Source organism: Pseudonaja textilis, chromosome 3 (assembly GCF_049901715.1).
Source record: "Pseudonaja textilis isolate UNSWEBS1 chromosome 3, rPseTex1.2, whole genome shotgun sequence".
Taxonomy (NCBI): Eukaryota; Metazoa; Chordata; class Lepidosauria; order Squamata; family Elapidae; genus Pseudonaja; species Pseudonaja textilis.
The window spans coordinates 140,792,595-140,810,658 of record NC_141992.1 but is presented as its reverse complement, the minus strand read 5'-3'; the positions used below and the strand labels follow the sequence as shown (position 1 = coordinate 140,810,658).

The window sequence follows — 18,064 nt, the reverse complement described above, 5'->3', positions numbered from 1 at the left end:
AGTACCCAAATTTTTGAATGGGTAGGAAGCATATAAATCTTGCATTTGTGGTTGGATAACTGCTTATACATCATATATCATTCAAAAATAAGATTAAAAATAAAAGGGAAAATGAAAGATAAAATAGGAGCCACGGTGGTGCAATGGTTAGAATGCAATACTGCAGGCTACGGCAGTTCAAATCTCACCAGGCTCAAGGTTGAATCAGCCTTCCATCCTTCTAAGGTCGGTAAAATGAATACCCAAATTGTTGGGAGCAATATGCTGACTCTGTAAACCGCTTAGAGAGGGCTATATAAGTGTTATTTTTATTGCTGTATATTAGGGGTGTCCAACCTTGGCAACTTTAAGACTTGTGGACTTCAACTTCAGCTTTGCTGGCTGAGGAATTCTGGGAGTTGAAGTCCACAAGTCTTAAAGTTGCCAAGGTACAAAAGAAATAGGAACTCTACAATATCACAGAAGACAAGAGTTATGTTAACATGATTGACAGAAATATTGGGAAAATAGTGAAAGACGTAAGAGTTTGTTTAATCTTTTAAAGCAAAAGATAGGGCAATGATTCCAATTATTAGAGATGAAAGATTAAATATGTAAAACTTCAAAGGATATACATTGTCAATTTTTAAAATTCTATTCAGGGTGTACAGTATTGCAAACCAGGTAATATATTGGTTGAGAATATAGAGGCTTTTCTAAATAATATAAATCTATCACACTTAGATGATACACAAAAACAACTTTGTTCCACTATCTAAGATTTAAACAAAGAATTTTAAAAATGGCAGATGGTAAAACACCAGGAGGAATTGGGGTGGTATAAAACATGTATAGATCTTTTGGTGTCAAAACTTTTGTCAATTGTATGATGAGATAGCTGATAAGAGAACATATCAGTGGCATTTAATTAAGTTTATATTGCAGTTACCAAAATCAATAAAAGCTCATACTCAGTATGCTGATTACCACTCAATCTCATTGATTGTTGATACAAATATTTTAACAGTATTGTTAGCAAATACATTATAGCAATTGATACCATTATTTAGAATGATCAAGTAGGGTTTATAAAAACTAGGCAAACAGAAATATTAAGCTAGCTGTAGATATAATAGATTTAAATAAAAATCAAGACAAGTTTGCAATCTCATTAAAATCTAAAAAGCTTTTGACAGAATATATACACAGTGCTGTATTAAAAAGGATTGGATTTTAAATTTCATAAAATAGATCAAGATATTATATGAGGTACCCAAATATAATGTATGTAAGGGCTAATGTATGTTTTCTGTTTCTTTCCCATTGTTTAGAGGAACTAGACTAGAATGTCCATTTTCATCTTTGCTTTTTGATATTTATATGGAGCACTTGATTTGGTGTATAATATTAGACAACATAGGCAGATTTATGTAGTAGTGAGTAATTAAGTCAAATTTAAATTGGTTTCATTTCCAGATGACATTTTTATTCCGAATCCTTACACTTTATTCCAGAGCTGATGCAAATGAAAGGTTCCTTTAGTAAAACAGCATGAAATTCCAAGTGGTCCAAATAGGAATTGATGCTTCCAGGCAAAAATTTGTTTACCCATTCATTTAAAGAATCTCAAGTCTGTATTTGCATCAAACCCTTTAAATATTTAGGCATGTATTTATAAAGAGGTGTCTTCAGATATAGATAGGTAGAAGTTGTTAAACCTTGCCCTTTGGGGAAAGGTGAATGCTCTCAAACATTATTCCCAGATTGATTTATATTGTGTGGGGAATTCCTCCTTAAATATATGGAAAAAATATTCAGAAAATAAACTTTTTGCTTAGAAAATTTTAGAGGGTTCTTCGATTCAGAGTATATTACAAATGCAATTTCCAATTAAGGTGGGAGGATTTGATTATCTAGATCTGGAGCTGTATCAAGCTTACCTACCGTCAAATATTAGATACTGGAAGCCAACAATTGGTATTAATTTTCCAATCTGGACAATTTTGGAATATGTACAGTATTTGTAGCATGTTTGATTATTGCACATAACTGCAATATTTTCAGCTACAACCTCTGTTAATTGTTTGGACCAGAAGCATTTTCAGCTTCTGAGACATGAGAAATATAACTGGTTACTGTTGTAATGACATTATTTTCTTTCTTTTTTTCAGTTGTATTTTGTTTCATTTATTTTTAAGCACTTGTTATGTATTTTTGATAATGTTTTGTTCCCTTTTGTCATTCTAAAAGCAGCAAAAATTAATAATAATTTGAATAATAACAAGATCAGAGCTGACCCATAGTATCACTCAAAATTGGTCACAATTGGAGAGCATCATCAGACTTAAAACAATCTCACTGATGGGATTTTCAAAATCTGACCGTTCTATTCCTCTCTTATAGACCAGCCCATCTGGTTTGAATTAACAGGGTATATGACACAGGAGATGAATTCCCTATTCATTTTCCTGTTCCTCTGTGAATGCCCTGATTTTCGCAGGTTGTCAACTTCTTAACAGATTTACAGTGTGCATGAGGATCAAGGAAAAAAAGAAAGGATACATAGTGGCTATTGGATACAAAGGAATATTTTTTTTTATTTTTCTTTTGTTTAATAATATATATTGAAATCTTGTTTGCAAAAAACAACAACCCACCTATATTGTAAGCCCCCAAATAACAGTTTTAAAAAGTGAAGATTGCCCACAACAAATAAATACTCAAGTTATATTTAATTCCTGACAACTATGTGTCAAAACAATATAGCCTTTTATCTCAAACGACCAGGAATGTTCCATGGATATCAACATAATAATTTATAGTGAGTAATTTTAGTTGAACAACTGGTCAGGCATTGCTGCTAGAACTTATATCACTGAAGCCTCCAGTCCAGTTCAGGTGAGTCATTAAGAATTTCAAAATTTAGCTCCCCATTTCTGGGATTTCTTAACTGCAGTTATGAAATTGGAATTCTGAAATGCAACAGATGGTAATTGTATTCAGCTCAGCAATGAGAACTAGTGAATTTTATTCCAAGTATGATAATAAATTATATTAAAACTTCAGGTCTGAACGTTACCTGTAAGGTAAACAAAAGCTAGACTCTAAATTAAATAAACCAAGCCCATTCCTTTGGAAACACTTTAATACACAATCATATACAGTAAATAACAAAAACAGCTAAAAGTAGAAAAATACACTGTAAAACAATTATATTTTGTTTCTAGGCATCTCAGGAATATATTCATATTTTCTCTATAAACCATTTGAACAATTTGTGGCATTTCAGAATAGAAAAGCAGAGCTGAGAGCAAAACTCTTTTGGGCTTGTCTGTTATGTCTTACAATGCTGCTGGTATTTTAGGTTTCTGATGATAGGTAGCTCAACAAGGTTTAGAAAACAAATAATATAGGTTTTCCCCCAAAATAATATTTCTATTAATAAAGACTCAGTGAATTCATTTTAATTCTAAATCATTAGAGAAATTTAGTGGAATTGTTTATGTTACCTTAGAACGTAGATGTAATATGATTCTAAGTTCTAGTTATTCAGTACTGTTAGCAAATCAGAAGGTGAAATCAATGGTCACAAAAATGGGAGTATTTGTCTAATAAATATTTTAATAATAAAAATATAATGCACATCCCATATTATTGTGGCGCATTAATAAACTAGCATTCATGCTGCAACTTTTTCAAATAAACAGAAAACTCAAGTTTATGCAGTTTATCAATGACCAGCAGGGGGTGATGATTTAAAAATTATTCCAGCAATTCCTCACCCATGTAAGATTTTATACATACAGTACAGACCTATACAAACACAAAGTCATTTGGTCAACATTTCATTCCCAAAGGAGAGGGAGGGAAGGAATAAATGCAGCATGCCCTCAACTATGGTCAAGATAGAAAGCCATTCTTTAAAGGCAGCTTTTCCAGATTTAGGTGCAATAGTCAATTTTTTGTGTAAAAAAAGCTAGGAAACAATTACCTAGTGACAGAAAATAAGTTTTTGGAAGATAACCTAACTGTTATCCTCTGAGATTAATTGATGAAGCAGAAATCATATTTACAATTTTCATGGGTTAAACAAGACAATATTTTTATGTCTAATCACAAAAATTGTCCTTCCTGGAAAGTAACATATCTCGCACATCAGAACATTTATGAGAGTGATGGTTCTCGCTCTTCTGCATGTAGATTGAATTGTTCCAGTAGGCACTTCCAGCAAGAAAGAAAACTCAAAGCATCCATTAAAGTGTTATCACAGTTCCATCCTCTTCAATGCCTCCTTTGGGAATAACTAAACTATGACGAGGATCAGTTTTTAAGGAACTAAGAATTTTGTGAATATTGCCATTGCTTTCTCGTCCAAAGCTGTTGTTGAATACTAGGTCTCTCTGTAGTCTGTGGCTAAGACTGTTGCCATTGATTCGGGAAAGGCTACTGGAAGGAAGACTGTGAGATTTTGGAATGGGCTGTGGTTCCAGGCAGCCTTCAATTACGATGTCAGCATCTTCGTCACTCTCCATTTCATCGGGGTGGAAGTTCTGCAGGACATGAGAAGAAGGCAAACTGTGATGGCTGGCAGTGCTATCTGTAGACTGACCAGAGCTCCCAGACATCCGACTGCTTCTGATAATATTGTTCCTTTGGTTTGCTGGCTTGACTGTGATGATAAGATTATGGCTATTGGCAATCATCATATCTGTCACCTGATCAAGGGTTTTTCCTGCCACTTCTATCCCATTTACTTCCAAGACTTCATCATTGACAGCAAGCAAGCCTGTACTTTCGGCTAACCCCCCAGGAACCATCCGTGAGATGAAAATGCCAGGAACTTTTTCCAACCCGTGGGGAGTCACTCTTACACTGGTGCCATCGCGAATATAAAATCCAAGTGGTTTCTCACACCCGTGGCGATACAGTCGTACTCTTCTATGAGTTTCAGGCAGGATATCCACATCAATGATGGAAGACACTGGTCTGAAGTCCTGAGGCATGCTGATATTAACATGAGGACGCCGGCGAAGGTTGTCATTCCGGAGGGTCACCAGAACCTTCTTTTTCCTTGTTAAGGTGTTTGAACCAAAATTTCCATAATCCGCTTCATCTGCAAAGTGAGAGAGAGAAATGAATCATCATCATCATCATCATCATCATCATCATCATGTTTGAATGACCCCCATAATCCCTCTTGGGGTGGAGTCTGGATAACTGAATGGAGTTAGCAGAGTGTTTAATGGCCGGATGCCCTTCCTGTCACCAATGCAGAGTTTTGTTCAGTAGATATATTCTCATTGTACCAAGAGAGAAAAATTAACACTTCAGAATCAATCCTCTGTAGGCCATCTTCTGCAAGAAAAAGAGCCTTATCTCTAGCTTTCATAATATGCCAACATTTAAATATGGTTGAAACATTGCTGTGAGAGAGACTGTCAATTAAAGACAGTGTTACTAATAAACATATATTTTGAAATATTGGAAGAAATGTCTAGACTCTAGACTGAACAAAGAAAAAAGCTGCCGGCTGGTGTTAGGATGAACATGAAGCAAGAGACCAAAACAATTAGTTTGATAACAAACATAATGTTCACTTGCTAGAAGAAACCCCCCAAATGAAATGTAATTTGTGGCCACTATGAAGAGAAAGTTAGAAAGAACACCAACACATGTATGTCTGGCAGTTTACCACTCCTTCAAAGTCATATATGAAGCAACTGGCTAAGACAACAAGATTATCTTTTAAAACACTGTAGGCAAGTAACCGATTAGCAGGACTAGACTGATTGCCTGCCAGTCATCATTGATTAATCAATAATATATGAATTTGCAAATTGCACCACAGCACTATTGCTTTTAAGGTATTAGTATTTCATCTCGAAGAGTACAAAACCGTATTTCAAACCCATATGAAATCCCCAATGGCTTTGTTAGTTATAGATTATTCCAATAAACACTGTGTAAGTTAAAATACATAAGCATTTTTGTAAGCATTTTGTAAGGGCCTATGCATTGTAGGCAGACAAATGCATATTTTAAAAGAGTCCCTATGTTTGTAAATATAGGAAAGATGTGTAACTGCTCCTGTCAAATATAGGAAGCATCTCTTATTCTATTGTCTTTAAGTAAACCTTCATTCAAGACAAAAATAACCCATTTATTTTCCATACCAGATCATCCTGCAGTTGCAGATGAGTAAGTCACCAAGAACTTTCAAAAAAGGCCTCAAACAGATCAACACTCCAAACTGAAGATGAATAAAGCAATGGTCGGGCCTGACATTTCAATTTAATAATACCACAATCTCAACAAAACAATGTTCATTCCATCCCCCACAAACTCCATGATGCAAAACTGAACCTCAAATGGGGGTTGGGGGGGGGGAGGCTTCCTTTTGCCAACATTTTCTCGGAAGATAACCAGAGACAATTTAGGCCACCTGGAAGAAAATATTTCAATTTCCTCATGTTTAGAAGCAAGACTATTGGAGACTATAGAACAAAGAACCAGTGTCAGGAGACACAGGTGGGTTATTTTTGTAGGCACTTTATAAACACCAGGCAGAAAATCAATATGCACGATTACTTTAAAGACCTAAACATATAACTCATGATCTAGCACACCACAAGCAAGCTGTCAGGGCCAGAAACACTAACTACAGTTAATGCAGCTTTACATAAATTGTTTAAAAAAACCAACAAGAGACAGAAAGCATTTGTGCAAATGAAATGTCAGGTAAGCTATCTTTAACCAAACTAAAGGTGCAAAACTTATAGGCAACCCTATAAGGATGTTATAGGCAGACATCCTATTCCTGAGGATGTTTTCCTCAGCATGTCCAAAAAGTCCTATACAGTTGTAATTTTTTTAGCATGACAGGCTGGGAAAATGTATTAAATGCATGATGTATGATCATATTAAATGTGCAGTATGTAATATTTAACAATGTTTTAATTAAAATTTGGGTGGTCAACATTTTTTTAATGCAGCCCTAAATATTTCACTCAAAGGTTAAATTTGACTCTCAAGTTCATCTTTTGCACCTTAAATAAGGAAAGAGCTGCTCATCATCAGTTACAAACTGTCTCTTTTAAACACACTGGACTTCAATTCCCAGAATTCCTCAGCCAGCCATTCTGGTTTTCTGGCCTAGACTATGAGGCAGCAACCGGCATATTCAATTGTAAAGTGCAAGAGGCTGAATGCAGAAAATAGCCCAACACAACCTTCTCTCCTGACGAGAACAAAGCTGAGAAAGATGGTCCCCTCCCAGCCTCCCAGGAATCTGACATCAGAAATGTGTGCAGATCCCTGGCAAGTATGGCAGAGGTTTCCTGTTGCTGCACCTTTGCTTCCTTGAGGCCAAAGCCAAGGTGAATACCAGAACAAGTTAAAGCAACTTGCTCTGAAGGTGGGGCTGATGAATTGCTACTTGCTAAACTGCTGAGAGTTCGAGATCCAGTTAAGCAACTGTGAGGTTAGGACACATCCATTTGTCTCCAGCATTGCTGATAATGTCCAGTGAAGGATGCTTCTCTTTTTGGAACAGAAACACTACTTATCATCTGAGCCGCCTGAATTAGATTTTAATGATATCTGAGATATTCTTTTAAACATGAAGAGGACAAAAAAACGGTCAAATTAAAACAATCTGAAAGTATTTGTGTAAGTTAAAGATATAGACGAGGTGATATAGACTGTTTACATCTCAAGATTTGTCAAAGGTGGAGGGATAGGTGTAACATAAATGCCACCTTTGTTTCCCTGGAACTTTTTTCGCTGAACAGGGTTTCTAAGCTCATTCAGGGACCAGAGGGGTTTACTGCTGATCAGAGACAGCATGAGCTGGGGATTTACTGTATGTTTCTGGATCTATGCCCCCAGAAATTATGAGTAATAAATAAAAGTAATACAGAACCTTTTCACCCTGAGGATTTCTTTTTATTCCCATTTTGGATTCTATATTCTGATTATCCCACCAAATTGTTTTTCTTCTTCACTCCAATAAGGTCTGGAAAATAGTTGTGCAGGTATATCTTTAAAAACGTAAAAGTTTGTTGTAGTTCCTGAATGTTCTTAATTTATTTCACTTTTCGCAGCCTGACGCTGTTGAGATCTACTGATCTACCATGTCTCCAACCCAATCCAAGAAAAGGGGCTTTAAGCACCATTTTCATTTTACGTATGGCCTACTACATGTAAATGCCAAAATCTGTGACACGAATGTAAACTTTTACAGTCTGAAAGAGAAGGGGAGGAGAAAAATGGAAAAAAATTTTTTCCAGAAGAGCTGACTTTTTAAAAACATGACATCCATGCGCACCCACACAGAGACAGACAGATTTTTAATACCAGAAGCGCTGCTCTTGCTTGGACAGCTGCTTTTCACAGGAATTGCCTGGCAGACAAAATACCAAAGCTTGGCCAGATAAGAATAGGTAAACAAGCGAGATTCCATAGAGAAATCAGACTGCTAGGCTCATATAGGAAGAATTTGTTTTGGACCTGGAGTTTTCAGTCCACGCACGTTCCTGGTAGATTATTTCCTCTGATAACGTTGCAGTGTTATCAATTGATAGATTGGAAACTATATCAGAAACAGAAGTACTTCCACAAGGAGACTAACTTTTATTTCATACAGCTTTAAAAATGAAACAAGTCTTTAAGGACTATGGGATGCCCTCCACGCCATATTGTCATTTCTTGAATGCAACAATCAAAATAAATAACAATACCTCTTATTCTGATCATGGTTCCATAGAGATCAGCACAATGTTTTTATACAAGGATAACATTTGGCTGGGGAGCTGTTCCATCATTTCTCATAACATGATGGGAAAGTCAGAGATACAACAAATGTTTAAAGGAAACAGATATATAGTGAACTTTGACTTAGGCTGCTTCCTTTGGCCAGCAGAGATGTAAGCAAGAAAAGAACACAAAGTAGCATCTATCCAAGCCAATATATGCTGACCAAGTTTACCAAGAAGCTCTAAAAGAAACAGTTTTACGAAAACTTGACCCATACTGGAAACAAAACAAAACAAACAAACAAACGTAGAAGCCTTTGGATTCTTGAGAAATTCCCCCCCAAAAAGACAAATGACAGAAAAAGTTGGGGGAGAGGGGGAAAGGGGAGAGAACACACGGTCAACTCTCTCACAGATCAGTCTCATAGCTAAGTTCCACTGAAATCATCAACAAATCCTAAACAAATGAATAAACTGACTTTGCAATCAGCAGTACAAACACCCAAATTTACAATTGCTGGTTCACTCACTATTAATCATAAGCGTTTTCTTCTCTGGGCACATCTTCATTTTTTATGGTTTCCCATTTATCTTCACCCCGCACCCCCCACCCCCAAGTTCCTAGAGTGCTTCCTCCCTTTTTGTACAGTCTTGATTTTTCTTCTCCTTAGTGTCTCACTGAAATCACCTTCGCTTAAATCTCATTGGAAATCTTTCTCTGCTAAAGTCCAAAGGCTCCAGCTGTGAGTTCAGTTTCCTTGACTGTCTGCTGCCTTTGATCTCTGCCTTGGATCTTTGATTTTTGTGATCAATTCTGATACTTTCCACAGGAGGAAGCTTCCTCCACTCCTCACGACTTGTTCTTGGAGTCTCCTTGGGATCTGTTCGTGGGCCCTTCCTTCCTTCCCACATATTAAATGTTGAGTGATGTACTGTATATACAGGTAACATCCAACTTTTCTTCCTAGATCCCCCATTCTCATATAACTCTGGATCTTCAATAGCCAACCTACTCGCAAGTTCTATTACCTCTTCTATAACAATATTATAGACATAAACTCCTTCTGCTTCACCATGTTGGCCAATCACAACTCCCTTCTGAACCAAATTCCAAGACCAGTGGTCACCAACCAGTGGGCCAGGGACCACTGGTGATCCATGAGAAAGTGTTGGTGGTCTGCAGAGAAACGTCACCCCCAAAGCACCTCCCAAAGCAATTAATCCAGGCTGCGTGGGAACATAAGGCTGCACCGCCCACATGGCCTGCGGAAACACAAGGCTTGCATCACTTGCATTGCGAACAACATGAGGTAGTGAGGGGAGGGGGTAAAGGGCAGAGGGAAGGAACTTGCCCCACGCGCCTCGCCTGGCCACCAGACTGCTTCTTTCCGCTTCTTTCTTCTGCTTTTGGCTGCATGCAAGGAAAGCAATAAAAGTCTTTCTTTCTCTCCCCCAAACTCTGCCAGAAATGAGTCTTTTGGACCCTGCAAGGCATCCTGCTCCAAGAGGCTGTGCCGACAAAGACTCATTTCTGGCAGAGTTTGGGGGAGAGAAAGAAAGACTTCTGCTGCTTCTGCTGCTTTCCTTGCATGAAGCCAAAAGTCTCTCTCTCCCTCCCACCCCATGAGAACGAAGTTGGAGACGGTATCCTGAGATCCCAAATAAAGAATGATCGATCGGTAGGAAAACAGGATGGGGAATTTTCCTGCAGACTTTTTGGGGGATTTTCCCAGGGTCTCTGGTTGGCAGGATTTAAAATTATGAGTTTGGCGGTCCCTGAGGTCCAAAAGGTTGGCAACCCCTGTCTCTCTTTTGTTCTCTTATTGTTTCTCTGCCCCCTCACTATTTCCTAGCATGTCGCTCTCAAATCATTAATGTATGCTCAAGTTTATTGTCCACGATGACTATGGGATTCTGGCAATTATCATTCCATACTTGGCTATTACAATACTAATGTCGATCAGTAACATCTCATTATTTGGGGCTGAAATCCCTAAGATTAGTCCTTTGAGTGCAATGCCATTAACTGTTTTCCCCCAAAGACAGGGCAAAACCTGTATTTTAGTTTATTTTAATTATATTTAAAACTAAATTAAAAAATGTTAAGATGATTATTCCCCATGTTTTTAATTTTCTCCAACTCCTGCATTAAGCATTTTACTATATTATTAGCTAATTATCAAGGGGCTTTGTGGGTGGCAATTAAGATTTTGGGAGCAAACATGGCTCAAGAATCTCAGGTCGTTCACCTTGGAATAATGATTAAGACTTTATGTTGACTTTGGGGTTACTCCTTGCACTAGTTCAAATTTGCCCTTCCTTGGCCTTCTCTGTATTTTATTTTATCCCTACCCTTGAATCTACTCTTACTGACGCCAAGACTTCCTGTACTTTAACCTTTGCTCATCACTTGCTGCCTCTTAAAGGATTACTTAAAGGTAATTTGTCAAGGAGAATGTTTTGAAGCTGAAATGGCAAAGATTCATCCGTCAAAAAGATTTTCCAAAAGAATTAATATGTGAATTTCTGTCCCAAGGAGCAATGGTTTTAACTGGTGAGTCTACCTTTCAAGGCAACATCTGCTTTTTATAACTCATATAAATGCAGAATTATTATATTACTAAATCAGCACAAACCTGAACAAGATTGTAAATGCAAAAAATGGTCATAAGTCACCTTTTTTAGTGCTGTTATAACTTTGAATGCTCACTAAGTGTATTGCTGTAAGTTGAGGACTATCTGTACTTGTACAAGCTGTGTATATTTATTACTGTGTGTCCCATAGTCCTGCCTCTACTTTGATATTTCCTGCTTCCACATTCTGACAAAAGAAAAAGAGATAAAATGCTACAAAGGTAATATTCAAGGTAGGTTGTCTTTCCTTTGTTCAAGGGAAGGTGCTCAACATCACTTTTCATTATCTTGACCATTACAAAACAGCTACAGTCATTATTAATCAGGTCAGCCAATGGCAAAACCAGTGAGTCTTTCAGAGAAAAATTGCATCCATGACTATTTCCTTTTCCTATCAGCTGAACATAACGTTTGAAAGTAACCATCCTATTTCCTTTTCTGACAGAATTCTCGTTATCTTTATAGTGGAAGTAGAGCCAAAATAAGCATGATAAAGCAAGGGAAATCCACAGCTCTGTCCAAAGGGCGAGGAAAGCAAAACTAACGTTTATGGAACTGAACTGACATCGGAAGACTTCCAAATATCCACTTCATCTTGTTATCTAAAGATGTTTGAAATCTTTCCCAATCCATCCTTGTACTCCAAGATGGCGCCGATGACAGCTGCCTCACTGAAATGCTCTCTAATGGTTTCTTTATTCCTTATTATTATCTGCAATTCACTACAGATTTCATACTCACGAGACCATCTGCTAAGAATTAGGCAGTGTTTCCTTAAGGAGCAGCTTTCTGATTCCCCACCCCCACCTGTCTTTGCAAACGCGGAGGAGATTCTAACCAATTCCCCGGTGCTATGGATTACAACAAAGAAAAGAAGCGACCACGCCGGAAGAGAAGACGAGGTAAACGAGTGGGAATTTTAAACAGACTAAGAAATAGGGGGAAAAAACCTCATCTCCCTTCAATCTTTCTGACTAATTTACGCTCACTGGCTAACAAGATGGATGAAATTCATCTCTTAAATAGATGAAATTCTGATTTTCATAATTCAGCTGTTCTTTGTTTTACTGAAACCTGGCTTAATCCACAAATTCATGGGGACAACACCATATATATCCCAGGATTTCGGACATTTAGATCAGACAGAATTGAAGAGACATCAGGTAAAACAAAGGGTGGAGGATTATGTGTATATATCAACAACAGCTGGTCTCAGGATATAACTATAATATAGAAGTTTTCTGATGAAAATTTAGAGTCTTTACACATCAACTGCAAGCCATTTTACTCTCCGTGTGAGTTCTCCTCATTTCTGCTAATAGCTGTGTATGTTCCTCCACAAGCCTGTGTAAACAAAGCATTACGAACTCTTTCTGATCAAATTATGGAGGCTGAAGCCAAACACCCAGGTTCCCTTCCCATCATTTTAGGAGATTTCAATCAAGCAAATTTAAGGAAAGAGCTCCCAAAATATTTCCAGCATGTAAATTGTCCCACCAGAGGCAAAAATACTTTAGACCACTGCTACACAACAGTAAAAGATGCTTATAGGTCTTTACCACGAGCAGCTGTGGGACACTCTGACCACTGCATGATTTACCTTGTACCTCCCTACAGACAAAGACTTAAAACCATTAAACCAACAATTAAATCAGTGAAGACTTGGTCGGATGTGCCAAAGAAACCCTCCATCAAGGAACTGAATGACTACAGACCAGTTGCTCTAACATCTGTAGTTATGAAAATCTTTGAAAGGCTTGTGCTGTCCCACCTGAAAACCATCACGGATCCACTGTTAGATCCCATGCAGTTTGCATACCAAGCAAATAGATCGACAGATCATGCGGTTAACATGGCTCTGCATTACATCCTACAATACCTTGAATCTCCAAATATCTACGCAAGGGTCCTTTTTGTAGACTTCAGTTCAGCATTCAACACCATCATTCCAGACACTCTTCTAAGTAAATTAAACCAACTAGTGGTACCTGAACATACTTGTAAGTGGATCCTAAGCTTCCTAACAGACAGGAAGCAGCAGGTGAAGCTAGGCAGAATCACATCTGATACCTGTACAATTAGCACAGCCTCCCCCTCCCCAAGGCTGTGTGCTTTCTCCACTTCTCTTCTCCCTATATACCAATGACTGCATCTCAAACGATCCATCTGTTAAAATACTGAAGTTTGCTGATGACACAACAGTGATTGGTCTCATTTGAAACAATGACGAATCCGCATACAGACAGGAGGTTATACAACTTGCCTCATGGTGCAACCAGAACAATCTGGGACTGAACACACTCAAAACCGTAGAAATGGTGGTAAGACTTTAGAAGAAACCCCCCCATTCTACCACCTCTTACAATACTAGACAACACAGTATCAACAGTAGAGACCTTCAAATTTCTAGATTCTACTATATCACATGACCTAAAATGGACACCTAACATCAAAAACATCATCAAAAAAGCACAACAAAGAACATTCTTTCGGCACCAACTCAGAAAGCTCAAACTGCCCAAGGAGCTGCTAATACAGTTCTACAGAGGAATTATTGAGTCTATCATCTGCATCTCTATAACTGTCTGGTTTGGTTCTGCAACCCAACAGGACAGACACAGATTTCAGAGGATAATTAGGACTGCAGAAAAAACAATTAATACCCACCTGCCTTCAATTGAGGACCTGTATACTGCACGAGTCAAAAAGAGGGCTGTGAAAATATTTACAAACCCCTCATATCCCAGATATAAACTGTTTCAACTCCTTCCCTCAAAACGACGCTATAGAGCACTGCACACCAGAACAACTAGACACAAGAACAGTTTTTTCCTGAAAGCCATCACTCTGCTAAACAAATAATTCCCTCAACACTGTTCAACTATTTAAAAAGGGTACACTACTATTACTGTTAATCTTCTCATCACTCCTTATTACCCATCCCCTCCCACTTGTGACTGTATGACTGTAACTTTGTCACTTGTATCCTTACGATTTATATTGACTGTTTCCTAGTATTTGATTGTTGATTGTACCCTATAACTATCATTAAGTGTTGTATCTTATGATTCTTGACTCTTGACGAATGTACCTTTTCTTTATGTATACTGAGAGTATTTACACCAAGACAAATTCCTTGCGTGTCCAATCATACCTGGCCAATAAAGTATTCTATTCTATTCTATTCTATTCTCTACTCTACTCTACTCTACTCTACTCTACTCTACTCTACTCTACTCTACTCTACTCTACTCTTCTCTATTCTGTTAACCTCTGTTATGGGGATGATAGCAAATGTTTCTGAAAACGAACTGAATTAACTAAGGAACAAAACAATCCTACTCATTGCTTCTTAAATGAAGCTAAAATTCATATATTGGGGGCTTTCTGAATGTATGTTTGCACTGTAGTAAAAATTTGAAAATTAATACTATCATCTCCGACCTAAAGAATACAGCACATCCTGTGGGTATAGCAGGTAAGAAGTTTGATCAGGAGACTGCGAGTTCTAATCCTGCCCTAGATATGAACATCAGCTGGATGACCTTAGGTCAGTCACTCTCTGAACACAACCTACCTCACAGGGCTACTGTTGTGAGAAAAACATGAAATGGAAGGAGTATTATGTATGTTGGCCACCTTGAGTTATTTAGAAAAATAATAATAAAAATCAAATCAACCCATACCCTGGGTTCAGTGAAACTCACTGGGTATTCTGAACCAATTATACTCAATCCAATCTATCTCACAGGATAGTTGTAGCAATAAAATAAAAAAGAATTCATTGTACAAACGGATTTTAGCTTCTGAAGAAAAAGCAGGATATAAAATACTACAACTTTATTCTCAAAGTATTTTTATTTTATTGTGCAAAAGTTACATTTTACCTAGCCTAAATAAATAATAATAAAATCTCTGTCGCCTTGATACAAGCAGTTACCTACAACTGGTTGTGTGGAAGCAGTCATTCACACAAGTAACATGTGGCTTTTCAAACTTCTCTGCTTGACCTTGGACTGAAATGTGTGTGGGGAAAAAATGATCTAGTGTTATCCTTCAGAAAGTATGCTGTTATATCTAGCCAGCCTTCTTCTAGCTAATATCCTCTGAGTGTGTGGATCCCATTTCCATATCAGACATCCAAGAAGCCACCGTGCATGCTGGCTGTGGAAGGTGGTTATTGTTGTAACAGATGGAGATGATATCACAGGTAGCAATAATATCATGGAGTTCAGCTGTTATGGAATTATGGACTTGCTTCAGAGAGTTGTACAGGAACCATTGGGAACGTAGCCAGCAAAATCGTGGCTTGCTGGGGAAACTATTGTTTTATCCAATGAAAGAATACAGTACTGTAAAAAAAAAAAAAAAACACCAGCCTAAAAAGTCTAGCATTTTTATGAGTTTAGGGAGGTGCCTGAGCAATGCTCAGCATCAAATTTAGCAAGTCAGGAGATCAAATGCATCAGGACGCAGCTGCGCCTTCGTTTTAATCAGTTTTACACAGTTGCTCTCCAGGATGCCAAGCTTTTTTTTCCCGGACTGGCAAGCCACTGCATCCACCTGTATGTTGGGAGGAAAAACAGTCCCTTCGCTCCCAAGTGGGCTGGGTCCCTTGTTTATCAGCTGCGTCCTGATGGAACCAGGCATTCAGTCCACCGGCATCACTGCAGCATCTGACTCAGTTCCCAGGGGCTCCGCCCCAAAAGAAGAGCTGCTTCGGAGAAAGCATATGACAGGGGATGACTCCAGGGCAGTCCTGAAGCCAGACTCCAAAGATGGCAACAAGGAGCTTCACTTGGAGGCAGGCAGTTCATCATTCCATGTGAGGATAAAAATGGGTACCCTTGAGCACTTTTCAGGCAGGCCAAGAAATGCAAGAAACCAAGAATGCAAGAAACCAAGAAACTGAGAATACTAGAAACCGAGAACAAGGAAAAGGTGTGGAGTGGGGAATGAAGGGTGGCGGGTGCCCTGGGTGAGCCCCTTGAGAATCCAAAGAGAAGGAGGGATTGGCAGTGGAATGAAAGAAAGAGAAAGTTATGAAGTGTCACACCTGCCAAATAATGTATTCCAGATCTTTTGGGGCACCCGTTGATTCCCGTGGCACCTTCTCCTGAGAGAAGGTAGCTTGACTGCTTAGGTTTATAGCAGTCTTTTTGGGATTTTTTTTTTTTTAAATGCATATATATGCATTTATTCATATCTAACAGAAGTACCCTTTCAGTCTTAGCAAGCTAAGCATCAGCTTGGCTGTACCAGCATCACTGGCCTGATATCTACATAATGCTAAGCCATAATAGTTGAGTTGGAGAATGTTTCTGGAGGTACACTGAGAATTTTGAGAATGTGTTGGCTGTTGCTTGGATTTCTTCATTCATAAATGATTGAAATTCTACCTGTTAGCCTTTTAAGCCACCCTCTTGCAATTGCTGTTTACCTTTGGCCTTTTTTGAAAAAGCAAAAAGTACACTTCCAAGCAAAGCGTTGGCTACAGGCCTACATTTTCATTTTTTAAGAAATCCCATGGGGCTCCAAGGAATTTTTGAAAATACTGTAAATACAATCCTGAAGGTGTTTTTTTTTTTATAACCTGCCAACTTCCCAATTTGAAATAAGTATTTATTTGTCTCAAAATTTCCATTCCATTTTCAGGTGTAAAACCACTATAAAACATGCAGTGGTATCTCGGTACTCATCATTAACTGGTTCCAGGAGGTGTAATAATACCAAATATGAGGAATACTGAACAAATTTTTCGTATTGGGAATAATGTACTGAATCACAAGGCAGCCAACATCAGCAAGTTCAAATATCAAACAAACAACGAGTACCGGGAGAAAACTTTCATGCCACAATGCATTGAGTACCAAATTTGATGAGTTTCAAAGCAGTTGAGTACCAAGATACCACTGGTATCTTTTAAATCTTGATGAAATAGTAAGCCTGGTGGCTATCAGGGGAGATGATTACAGACTCCGCTGGTTCTTCATAATAGTAACACAAATATTACCCCAAAAAATCCTCAATAACATCATAGCTTATCATTCAAGATGAACTGAACACCCAACATTTATTCTTCTACATTCCACAGCTTTGGACCAAGTTATTGTTAATACTGATCCTCAACTTGCTCCTGAATAAAAGTTTTGGTATCAGAAAAAGATTGAACTGAACACTATAAGACTATTTTCTTTGGGAAATATGACAAGAAAGGGAAAAAAACGTATTTTAAGAGGACTATTTAGAAAGAAAGAGAAAATGCTCCATCTTTTCCTGCAGACCAAGGGCTTTCTAAATGTTGATAAACATCTCCAAAAAACTAGCATTCATGTTATTTGCTTCTGTTCTTCAATCATCCATTTACCATGGGGCCAGTTAGTTGCTATAACCATCGATTAAAAGCCCAAAAAGACTACAGTTCTGCTGCAGGAGGATACATATAAAGTAACAACATGTATAGCTTTTCCAAAAAGACTTTTTGGACTCTCAAGAGTGAATCAAAAAACAATAACTATGCATAACTTGTTTCCTGCACAGCTCTGATCCTGAAGTTTAATAGGAAAAATAATTAAAACTGTCATTACATTATATGACTATTCCTAAGTGGAATATAACTGTAGAGAAATGTTTAGTTTTCAAAGCTTGTAATTATTTCTTCACAACATAAACTTGATCTACATGACATAACATCTAAA

General features: G+C 37.8%; 1 protein-coding gene across 1 annotated transcript in view; it reads right to left on the bottom strand.

Moving 5' to 3' along the window:
• Positions 1 to 2,551: 2,551 nt before the first annotated feature.
• Positions 2,552 to 18,064, bottom strand: part of PARD6G (par-6 family cell polarity regulator gamma) — an 85,237-nt gene continuing 69,724 nt past the window's right edge. The window contains exon 3 of the mRNA XM_026699500.2: positions 2,552 to 5,092. Coding sequence (XP_026555285.1) covers positions 4,233 to 5,092 — 860 coding nt within the window. The 3' untranslated portion in view covers positions 2,552 to 4,232. The remainder of the gene's footprint in view (positions 5,093 to 18,064) is intronic.